General features: G+C 44.0%; 2 protein-coding genes across 11 annotated transcripts in view; one reads left to right on the forward strand and one right to left on the reverse strand.

The window, feature by feature from the left end:
- Positions 1–12,096, forward strand: part of kst (spectrin beta chain, non-erythrocytic 5 kst) — a 77,085-nt gene that overhangs the window by 50,816 nt on the left and 14,173 nt on the right. The window lies entirely within an intron of this gene.
- LOC111248068 (beta-3 adrenergic receptor-like) lies at positions 226–11,454 on the reverse strand. 4 transcript variants are annotated; one of them, XM_086983588.1, is made up of 7 exons: positions 10,962–11,454; positions 9,901–10,361; positions 5,455–5,599; positions 3,415–3,590; positions 2,489–2,800; positions 2,173–2,328; positions 226–1,897 (listed from the first exon to the last, which is right to left on the reverse strand). In XM_086983588.1, the coding sequence occupies exons 2-7, from the start codon at positions 10,027–10,029 to the stop codon at positions 1,703–1,705; spliced, it is 1,113 nt and encodes a 370-aa protein (XP_086839714.1). In that variant the 5' UTR covers positions 10,030–10,361; positions 10,962–11,454; the 3' UTR covers positions 226–1,702. The 4 variants fall into 4 exon arrangements, with proteins under 4 accessions (XP_086839714.1, XP_086839713.1, XP_022655532.1 ...); XM_086983587.1 differs by having other exon boundaries at positions 9,901–11,208; positions 11,371–11,386; XM_022799797.2 differs by having other exon boundaries at positions 2,525–2,800; positions 9,901–11,449.

Here is a 12,096-nt window from a genome sequence, read left to right on the forward strand (position 1 = left end):
TGGAATATTGTATGCTACCAAATATCTTAACCCAAAAATTCACATTAGTAATCGAATGGATGTTACTTTAAAATCAAACGTTTTTTGCGCCAAGTTATTAACAGGGTATCCAGATTTAGTATGCTGCTACAATATACAGTTAAAAATCATTCAATGATTTGCCTATTTAATTTTTATTTGTAGCTATCCTTATTATTTTTACGATCAAGAAAGGAACATGAAAAATTCGTTATTGATCGCGATTTAATTCATGCCGGAACCTCCCGGCTGTTCTTTGTTTAATCACTTGCTCTTTACTGTAGCTTTAGATTCTTATTATAGAGGGCCTGTGCAGTATAATGGATCCATATATGACGAATATGTGGCAGAGATAAATCACTAAATGCTTACGTAATTAGCGGATCTGACAGAAAACGTCATCAGATTATGTATTTTTGTGTTTGAGATAGAACATCAAATAGCGATCAGTGCAGCAGAAGCCCTATATTTTTTCACAGTGATTTTATAAGGTTCGCCTTTTGAGTAAACTTCGACACTTTCACGCATTTCAAAGTTCAGAAAGGTTTAAATAACACATTTCTGCTCTAGTATTTAATTTCAACAATCATGTCATCACCCATTACGTAAATAGCTAATTATGTTTTCGATTCTTACGTCTTACCTTCGCCCGATTTTTTTCCGCCATCATCAACCCAATAGCCCATTGCCGCGCACACGTTCGCCGCCTGCTTTGTATTTTAGTATCTTCTTTCTTTTTGGTTTGTGATAGTTCAGCATTGCATGATCTGTTCACTCAGCTATCGAGGAACGAGGCATTTGTTCGATGTTACCTCGGGCTTTAAACGAAGAGTGAAGGATGCCCTTTGACATGTCATTGGCTCTCTAGCCTTACTTTACTAGGCCTAGCGCGGCCTCTTGTCGTTTCAATCATTCGCCAGCTTGAGATCTACCCGTCGCTTCAAGCCCACGTCAGCGCTGCGGCGAGTTTGACATCGACAGATGCACGTTTATATAGAACGGGCGTTGGTCGCGGGTTCCATGAAAATCTGGGTTACTCCCGTTTAACAATATCGAGTATATTCATTGGGCGGGTAACGGTGTTGGCACAAACAGTTTGATTTTTATTTACATGTTGTATATACAAAAAATCAGCACCAGTTCTTTGTGTTTGGTAGTGCTGGCATCACTTATGGACAAATGTAGGACAGATTTGTCCTAATTTAGCCCTGACCTTGGCCAAGACCTTTTATCGCTGTGGATTTTCTGCACTCACATCATTCGGCCTTTGTTTTGTTAGTTCTACGACTGTATCGCATTGGACATAGACTGACACAATACATTAGCGATCGTCAAAAAACGACCGGGTACAACTATCTAGGATATCTGTATGATACTACTTATAGATTTATGGTGGTCATACTCGTTATGACCGTAAAGTTGTTTCTATATGCTGCTCATGCTATGCGATGTTTGCACTGGTCAACTGTGTCTGTCGATACGCTGAGTGGCGACATTTTGCCCTTATCAGTTCTTATTGCTTTGTTTGTTCCGACACCTCTAAGTTTGAATCATTACGCGATTAATGTAGGGTTTCGTTGTGCTGGTAGCAGCAGCAGTAGTAGTAATTAATAGTAGCTGGTAAAGTGGCGTTCGCAGCGGCGGTAACGGTGCGATTTTACTGATACTGATTGGGCTACTACGGTTAGAAGATTTCGCACCAGGGATAGAAATACATCGAACATTTATTCTTGAGGTTACGTCCCTGCCGCATCAGTGCTTTCTGGAAGTGTTTGAGGCCGAGCGAGTACACAACGGGGTTGATGACAGAAGCGCTAAACTGGATGATAGTCGAAAGCATATCACCCCAGTTGGGCACTTTATGTGGTCCGGCCACCACCTGATATCGAAGCCGGAAAAAGGACACACAAACATCATTATTGCAGAATATCGGAAAATCACATTGTATCGGAAAATTAGATAGATTTTGGGCGCCACCAATACGACAGCGGTATTCAGTAAATGCTGTACAATCTTACGTTTGTTCCTGTTCTATAACCTTGTTGTCTGCGTTAGGCTTCCGTATAACTGAGCATTATCAAGAGCTTGATCTTGAATGTTATCGTTATTACGTCGCTTTCCATGTTTGTGTTACCATAAAATGTATGCAATCACCTTAATAAGTTTCGTGACACAAAACGGCGTGATGCAGACAAAAAACACAACGATGAGCGTGAGAACAGAGAGGACGAGTTTTGTCGAATTGTCCTCGCTTTCGGTCGTCGGTCGACGGCCTAACAACTTCAGGCTGATACCTGACGGTGATTTGACCTGAAACGTTTTTGATGCAAGGATTTTCTTACTACTAAGCTGCTAGAGAGATATTATGTGAATACGACTGTCAGTCTTGTTCTTTTTCTAGCTTTCCCCGTTAAATGTATGCTTGTATGTCTAGTCATCTCTAAAAGTAGACGTATTCAATCTAACGTACATTTGGATGCATTTGTTTGAATGAGTCGACACTGACCATGCCGTTAGTCGAGTTACTCCGGTAGTTGCCATCCTGCGATGGTGTCCGCATCTTCAACATATGAATCGAGTAGATGATGCGGGAATATTGTATCAGAATTAGCAGCGCCGGCAGAAAAAAGCAGAGCGAAAATAGCGCCACATAGTAGATGCGGTACGCCGGCTCTGGGTTCCAGTTGACGTCGCAGGCGATGTTGTCTAGCTGATAGGTCATCCACTGAAGACTAAACGGAACTAACGAGTAAATGATTCCTAGCGTCCAAGGTAGTAGCACCTGAAAGCGATTAGCGGAATAAAATGCACACGAACGGAAGAAGACCGATACTCGACACATGATGCTACTGCTACCACAATCCCCGGCAGACCACAGCGTACGGCCAGAAACAAAAGTTCTTTTTTCCTTTCCATACGTTATTCGTTAAGCTACTGAATTGTATGTGGTACTTAACTGTGAGACCAATAACATGTTCAGCCGTATCATAGCTGGACCGGCTTTCAGTGCGCAACAGTCCTCGAGAATGGACAACTACCATCAGACAAGTGTTGCGTGAAGGTTTGCAAGAACAAAAATTGACCTCGCAACACCTGCGACTACAGTTCGGCTTTACAAGGGACTGCCTTATGCGGTCCATTAGTTGGTGTTTAATTAATATAATTACATTTCATAGAAACGCTAGAGCAAAACAAAATATCGGTCAAGCCCCCATGTGATAACTCTCCGAATAGAATTAACAATACTATTAAAAGGTTATTAACATAAAGGTGATAGAGGGTGCTTGGTCGTGTTTTACAACAGCCGTCGTTTGATCGTCTATACGATCAAACGACGGCTGTTGTGGCAGGAACGACAGTGAATCCACGGAATTGAGGAGTTTCCTCTTTTCATACCATTTTAATGACGCGCTTTCGTGACGAGTATAGCTGCGCGGCATAGAGTAGCGGCTTCTGAATAGAGATGTTCCTGTCGATAGAAATCATAGCCAGCGTTATCGACGACGTTGTCGCCATCCAATAGTTAAAGACACCGTGCACTGAACATACTTGTGGCTGGCATAATGGAAAGCCTGAAACAATACCAATTGGTCCGTTTATATGAACTATTAACACGCTAACTACCGCAAGATTACTACTGTGTTATTAGCAAGTTGATCCGAGTGGTTAGCTCACAATGTACCAGTTAATCGCATTTGAAGAACGGGAAAACGGAACGTGATCCTCATAGGAAATTTCCGTATTCGTAGCACGTGACCCGCGCCGTCTTTACACGATCATCGTGCACGTTACGCTGCACGAAATAAAATATTGTTGGTTTCTGAGGATCACATTCGCTTAAAAGTAGCTACGAAGAATATTCATTTTGACGCCAATGACATCTTTCTGTCTTACATTTTAATCGGTGCGTAGAAACGCGGTAAAATCATTTGCACGCTCGAATCTTTTTCACTGTTACAGAAATCGCTTCCGTTGCAGCTAATCTGTCTGGCTTAATGCTGAAAGCGTAATGTAGCCCCGCTAACGAGCAAAGCGCAAGATAACTAGCCGCTTGCTCGACACTTAAATATCTGTATATATATATATATATACAGATCGTAATGTCTATTAGCTCGTAACAGTTACAACAGATATAAACAAAGGTAAATTTCCAACAACAAACAGTGTCATCGAGTAATGTGGAAGGGTTTTCCCAAACGAGCTTTGTTTGTTGACAAGGACAACATAATCGTCCTCGACTAATACACTATTGCGCCGTTAAAAAGGAACAGAAGTGGTTGGAGTAGTACGTAATGCGTACACGTACGAAGTTAGTTGCGGAAACGCGAAGCCATAGGCTAATGAAAAAGTCGACGAAGCAACGCACGGGGATCGTACCGACAGCAGTGGATAGTAAAAAGGACACAATCTTGTTTCTTAATTCTATCGCTCAGGTCTTTTTTCCTGCGGCAACGGCGCTATGGGTTCACGAAAACCTGCCACCGGACCGTGAAGGTCGGCAATCGAACTGGTAACCAATACTGTGCAGTATTGGCCACAACAACGTTCAAGGTCGTACGCTCGTTCCTACATGGAGGAAACAGGTAATCAGGAAGAGGCTGTGGAAACAAAGATGCGCCCGACATACATTTTTGTATATAATGCAAAATAACGATATTGGATATGATTGGCTAACTTGAAGTGACCGTGAACACGACAAGAGAAAATCATAAGCTGAGAATGAATACGAGCACGTTGGAAAAAAAGCGTCTAAACCGTCAGCAGCAACAACAACTGCAACAAAGCACTGGATCAAAGCACAATAATAATAGAACGGCCAATAGGCTCAATAGAGCAAAGGCAAAGTACAATGATGAAAAAACATCTCGGCCTTATATATATATAAGCTACGACTGGAGAGTTGAGGCTGTCTCAGAAAGAAGCAGAAGGCCAAAGAAAACGACGGTTTTCATGCCATGTTAAGAATGTCTCTGCCGAGATCACAGGGAGAATGGAATTCGGCAACACGGTTTTTAGCCATGCTATAATTGATGCATATACGTTTGTGGTTGTATCCGAGGAACCCAGCATATACGGGAAAAAGGCATAGAGCTATTGATAATACCTATAGCGACAATCATCTACATAGAACAATGGTATTCGGGGAATACGTTATCACACTATAATACGTACCATAAATATCAAACCTCTAGAAAAGCCAAAGGCTGAGATCATTTTTGGGCTCAGCCTGCTAAGGAGCGTGTGGTTACACCAAACAAATGATTATTTTGGAAGTAGTTTAGGTTGTTGCAACAGGGCAACGAACCATGTTCAAAAAAGGAAAACAGATGAAAATCACCTGTAAAACGTTTACTTACTAGTTCAGTCTGGACATAATGTACGCTAGCTACAATGACAGTCGAAACAAGTATAGGTATTCAGATAGGTTAGACATACCATTAGGATGGCTGAGCGAGTACGCAGAGGGAGCCATCACGAGGACCGCTGTGATTATATCGTTGATGGCGAGTGAAGACACAAGTATTGACATGGCTTTATGCTGCCGAACTTTAGAATCCACCGTCGTAATGGCCAGCACTAACTGGGCGTGTGTGGGCAAATTGATACATCGACGAAAGGCGATCCGACGGCCAAGAGTCAACAGAAAAACAGGACAACCCGAAAGTTAGATTCATTGAGCCTCTTCTTAGCTGTTTGTAAATTGGCGCTCTGTCATGGAAAACGAGAATCTTTAAGCGCACTTCTATTATATATCGCAGTACTGTAGAATTAAGAACCTTCTCTGAAGAGAAGTGGCCCGTTTGTATTTCAAATAAAGTCTGTACACATTTCACGTACTTTTTTTTTTTTTTTTTACCAACATGCGAAGATTAGCTAACTAAAATACCCGAGCAGCCGACCGTCATATCAACTGTTCTGTATCGAGGTGCGGCCTATCCGTCTGACTGTATTGATGGCTAAAGGTCGTTATCTAAACATCACTAACCTGCACCTAATTAGGAATCATGCTTATCAATCAAACATGGTGGAAAAATCCGGTATGAGACGCTTAGTTGTTACTTCGTGTGGCGCTGATGCATGGCTACCTAATGGTAACGGTCAACGTTGCTATGTTGGTGCTGTGGCAAGGAGTCAACGTCAACACCGTGCACAGTAATGTATTTAATAATATTTGCAATCAACCATTTATGTTAAGCAGGCTTATTCTACAAGCTAGCCCTCTCGCAGCTTTAGTGAAGAGGGGGTTTTGTCATCTTTGAATATTTAAAAGGTAGACTAACGATCAGGTAACTTCGTTAATACATCCGATAAACATATTGAAACACACAGCTTGCTAGTTAGTGTCAAAGCCAGGTGGTAAGTTTGCGTTGATCTCTCGACAGTCGCAACAAAATTGTTCAAGCAATAAACCTGTCTACAATAATCTTTGCTTAGTAACATCTAGTTGGGTTGTAGAGCCCCCGCAGCGCACCCGTCATCCAGCAGCAGGCACGCTATTACGGGAGTTTGTTTCGGTATCATATTTACGTTAAGAATCAATTTCAACGGCCAGATAGATGGAGTGAATAGTACATCTTTGACCTATAAGCAACGTTGCTGCCAATAAAATTATACCTAGAACAGACAATATTTTTCGTGGTCTCATTTACGTGCATACACAGAAGCACCAATTAATCACAGTTTTGGTGTTTGCTTTCGCTTGCTAGTTTCCCTAAATATATCTGTTTTTTCCTATCTATCATCTGTAGCGTGCTTCTATTACGTTCGCCGCCATTACTGCCTCGTTGCTGGATATGATATTGCTTGTTGATATAGTTGCACGGCACAGCTGTATCTACCTTTGTCCTAATCCCATGTGGTAATGTCTCAATTGCCTCAATAATCAAACCAATGGCGGAGATGCGGGGGATCTAAAGGAGGAGGGGATCCCGGACAAGTAAGCAACGACGACTGCAACATTAACGATCGTTTGCTGGGTAGCCGTTAAGGGTTGATGGATTGCCCCATGGGCCGGCGCGCTAAAGCACCCGAGATGATCCGAAATGACGGTCAGCGTGGCTGGCGCTAGTGGATGGCGATAGCTGACGACGGTGGCATCTTTGGTCGCTAGCCAACCAGGCTTGCGTACATTCTCTGCCAAGAGCGGAGCTCCTTCAAGTCAAACGTTGCGATCAGACTGTCTTTCCTTGTCTCTAACGAGTCTGATGCTTGCCTCATCATCCGAGCGACACCTCTGGTGCAATACATTCGCAATCTCATGGTAAAAAGGAACGGAGAACGAATAACCACGAGCACATGCGCAGGCAACATTGGTTCCTATGCGAGACTGGTAACTTCACCTGACAATGAGATTACCCGCTTGCATGACTATGCCTTGCTACTGACGTTGATCGCTTTCGTGAGTTTGTCGTTACTATCTCGCCGATCAACGCTTAATGACCATTATCGTAAAATAGAAATTCAGTGTTTTTATCGTTACCTAAAAAACGGTCGTTGTATGATATTCTAGAGAAAGTACAGCTTTACGAGTCAGTCGGAAAACGCTGACGCCGGAGACAGAAAGAGTAGAGAAATGATAAGAAAAATCTGTGACGAATAAAACATTGTCCGTTACATCGTTATCGTGCTTCGGAAAGACAATGATTTCGTTCACAACGACGTCGTTATTCCAATGAGTCTGGCCCATCTATTTGTATGGGTGGTCCATGTGCCTGTGCGCCATGATCTATAAACGCGATGACTATCGAATCTAGTCAGCCTGCGGCAAACGAGCGACAAAAAAAAGGAAGCAGAGGAGGTGTGGTCTGAAAAAGCCGTAGACTCGTGCCTTGTTACGGCCAATTGAAGGGTAAGCCCTGGCGACTGCCCCATTCTGATCAGGGATGCAGCAGTAATAGCAGCAGTTTGGTAGCAGTGCTGGAAGAGCAGTTGTAGAAATTTGCGCACGCGACCTTCGCACGATGAGACCTTGCCCGTAATGACATAACAACATATTGCGACGCCGGTTGCGCTGTATTACACTGCTGTATGGAAAACGTTATGCCCTGCATAGTGAATGCTCTAATTTCCAGTCGTTGTTTCAGCAGTGCAGTATTATGTCAATACGGTACGCATAGCGTTATATGCTTTAATGATATCGTACAAATTGAATAAATTCGTACGATATCATTTGATTAAGTTACGAATTTAACTTATTAAATTAAAAATGGCAGTGTACTATGAAACGAGTATCGGCCGTTGCTTTCGCACGCGTTCTTAAGCAGTTTTCAACACTATTTTTTACTTATGCGAAAAGTTACGTGTACTTAGTTATGTTCCCACAAGTATAGTTCTATTATTATTAAAGCTTTCCGACTCCAGATTGCCCAGCAGGTGGTTAGGGCCCACAAATGATCATGAACTTTTCCCTGATCGATTCCTGGCACAGCGGAACCTCTCGCAAAGATGTATTCTTTTCATTATTCAGATTATTTACGAATTTAAGTCGGCGACACAACCGCAATCATCGGAAAATTTAGATAGATGCCCAACAGGTAACTCCCATGGTAATTTTGTTTCATGATAAAGCAACGCAAAAAAACTTGAGGATAAATAGATACAAAACGAACGATCGTAAGTTGAAATTGTTGTATGATATGCTGGGCGCTCCGGCCTTGATGCTTAACGTCACCTAAGCAGTTTTGTGTTCCTTATACGCTACTCTTAGTTCGCGCCACGCCAGCTCGGACTTATGGGGTTTCTTTCTATCGAAGTCTATAAAGGGCTTAGAAAGCCGGCGCTTATCACGTTATCTATTGTGCGTTGGCCGCGATGATGTCGGTGTACCTACAAACTATGGTGGCTGCGGCAGCACTATCGAAGAGTGGCGGCGGCGGCGGCGGCGGCAGCAACAGCAGCAGCATCAACAGCAGAATCAGTTGCAGTGAAAGACGTCATGAAACGGTAAACTCTCTTCTTCGCCGTCATCGCCAACCTTCCCCGGTTTGCGTGGTCCGTTCCGTGCGAGCTCGTGTTGATGCTGCAACTGCTACTGCTGTCATCGGCTTATGTGCCGCTGCCTGTTACGGGGTGCTGTTTGTCGCGGCGGTTAACCAGAGACCTTTCAGCAACAGATGTTCGTTCGTCCGCTGACTTGTGAGGGCGCGAATTTCTCCAGTCAGCGCCCCCTCCCCGACCATCTTCCACTTGTGTTTCTTGCTGGTTTTCCCAACAACGGCAGCGACAACAGGCAGCTTTTCCGTCGATATTCTCTTTTTGCTGGCCAACTTTAGGTGGCTGATACACAGGCAGATACGCCTGCTCTAGGCGTACCGGTGCTTGCGTTCTTTTTATTCGTTCTCGATTATCGCTGCCTTTACATACAGACATATTCACAGCGTTACAACATCGACGTCACATCGACCGTCGTTTGGCATAGCGGAGAGATACGGAAACTCTCCTGAGCTTTGTCCAGATAGCGTTGTTATGCCTATATCGGTATTCTGTGAGGGGCGTTTGCGTGGCGCAAGAGTGGGGTTTGTTTATTTGTTAAGCACGATGAGCGCGCTTGCCGTGTGGGCTTGTGGATAGGTAACCTCTTGACAAATGGTCTGCTTCATCTTAGATGATCAGTTGAAGCCTCTGATTGTTTGCGGACCGGATTGATTGATATGAATTATTTGAAGCGGGTGCAGTTAAGTCTACAATTTGTCAAGGACTACCACTAGATGTGCCATTACAAAGCGAGTTAGACAACTGTGTATACCTAGATGGCTTTGAACGTCTAGAATACTGTAGGATCTCGCAGAGAGTGCTGGCATGCAGTGTCATTGATCTCGATTGATTGAAGTTATCACAAGCGCTTGAATTTGTAACGAGCAAAAATGCCCTATAGGGACGTACCAGGTTGCCGAAGAACGCAAGGAAGGCCTCCGTGGCGACGATTAGCGCCGCGACATCTTTCTCTCGTTGTGTGAGGGGTACGGGGAAAGTCGCGTTTCCTCCGTTCAGGCTGCGACAGCTCCAGTCCATCGAATGGTTATGCAGACCGGTTTCTCCGAAAACGAGACGGTCTTGACGATCGGACCCAATGATAGACAACAATTATTACACGGGCGTTCACTTATGTTGATCAGTCAGTTATTCCTGTCAGAGCAACGCATACACTTTGGACTTCACGTAGGCACAGGACTGATGTTGCTATTCGACGAAATTAATCCTCACAAGAGATACACACATAGCGAGGCTTGCCACCAGCGGATAACCATTAAAGCGTTATGCGCATTGACTTGTTATACACTTGCTTATGTGCGCTCTCACTTGCTAACCTCATCTGAAGACGTTCGCTTCGTTTGACGCAGGCGCTATGAAGCATTGATAGTAGAACAAAACAAAGAAAGACAAAGGAGAATCACTGACAGGACGACAACGTGCTGGATTAATAATGATTAATTGTTGGTAACTGTCGCGTTGCAGCTGCACGCACGTCCGTTTCGAAGTGTACACGCCGTCGTGTCGGACCCCACTGCAATTATGACGGCCGTTCAAATTTGCTAAGTTGATATTGATGACAATCTCAGTGGGAATGCATAACTGCTGCCCAGTAGATAAATTTATCTCAATTGGCAACAATGTAATTGTAACGAAATAGGTATGATACGGATAGGAGCTGGAAGCAGACCGTTCCCACCGACGTGAAAGCTGGTAGCAACGACAACAGCTTGAAAAATAGGGCAGAAGGCGACCGCGGATTGAAACGCTCCGCGATGACGATGGGGGTGATCAGCGCCAAAATCGACGCGTTGTGTAGACTTTGGGATATGGTTGATTGCTTGCCTGCCTCCCTGCCGGTAAACTGCCGTTAAGACTGAAAAAATCTACCAAGCAAAGGAATCGAGCGTGGAGCATGCGGACGCCGTGCCTCACCGCTGCCGGTGCCGCGACATGAACACGCAAACCCTTACCTATTCGAGAGAGTCCGTAGAGGAAAGGACGGCAAAAAGTAGGCGGATCTGTTCGAGGGAAGGGGAATTCGACGACGAGAAAGCCGAAACAACTAATATCACCGACTAAAGGCCGTTGCTGCGCAATCTGGCTTTCTTTTCGGAGAGTCCGAACGTAACTGTGGCGCGAATCGGCATTAAATTGTTTCCAGGCCTCAATTTCGTTGCTAATTACCTCTACTGCTCCCTGGTTACCGTAGCTGAACCGCTAAATGGAGGCAAGGCAAGAAGAGAAAAGTTTTAAAGAGCTCCACTGTTAGTGGGTTGTTACCATTCTGAGCAGTCGTTAAGCAGTTAACAAGTGGAAAACAAATCAGTAAAGAAAAACACGGGTCAGATATTTTGTGAGCATGCTAGGAAATAACAGTACTCGGCTGATGACGAATGGCAACAGTGTCACCGCTGCTGCCGATAGCTTTACGGTACACACTGTTCAGTCGAATGCTGCTGGCTGCTGGACTATACCAACGAAGTCCCTAGAGAGCAAACGAGTGGAGGTCGAAAGATGAAGGAAGAGAAGGTTGTAGATTTGCCGGGATGCGGGTGATGGGGATGGAGTCATTATAGTCGACGATAGAGAATGTATTATTAGTGTCACTCAATTTGCTAGTTCACGATAACGCTTGTCTAGCTTATTCTATTCTATGAGGGGGGATTAAAGTCGGGGATCGTAAAACAATGCCGCCTGCTGACGCTGGGCGAGTCTCTTAGAGCAGAGGAAGTCAGCTGCCCGTCTGATGATGGGGATATGAGAGAAATATATCATGGTCCGTGATCATTTGGGATGCCATGCGAAAGAAAGTACGAAATATTAGACGGAACTTTTGCATTTCTAAGGGCCCTATAGCAACGTTGCTGGCGTACGAAACGAGCCCATTAGGCGATATCTCGCACATCGGCTCATAGCCATAGCTGTACCAATACATTTACTAATAAATATTACATTGCTCGGCTAATGCACGTCTCCTAATGTGGTAATCAAGGAGCGTTACTTTCACTATACCGCTACGATAACAATACGTATGTAAGGGCTTAAAAACACAAACAAATAACAGGCTAAATTTGAAATCGAATAAACTATGAACGGCTAGTAGAG

The sequence above is a fragment of the Varroa destructor genome, unplaced genomic scaffold, assembly GCF_002443255.2.
Source record: "Varroa destructor unplaced genomic scaffold, Vdes_3.0 BEIS01000003.1, whole genome shotgun sequence".
Classification (NCBI taxonomy): Eukaryota; Metazoa; Arthropoda; class Arachnida; order Mesostigmata; family Varroidae; genus Varroa; species Varroa destructor.

Bases quoted from the DNA above. Each gene is read 5' to 3' on its own strand.
- LOC111248068 (XM_086983588.1), bottom strand. From the start codon at position 10,029: ATGGACTGGAGCTGTCGCAGCCTGAACGGAGGAAACGCGACTTTCCCC. The intron at 3,591-5,454 runs GTATGTCTAACC...GTATTGTTTCAG, and splicing joins CTCGCTCAGCCATCCTAATG to GCTTTCCATTATGCCAGCCA. The intron at 2,801-3,414 runs GTATGAAAAGAG...AATCGCTTTCAG, and splicing joins GAAAGCGCGTCATTAAAATG to GTGCTACTACCTTGGACGCT.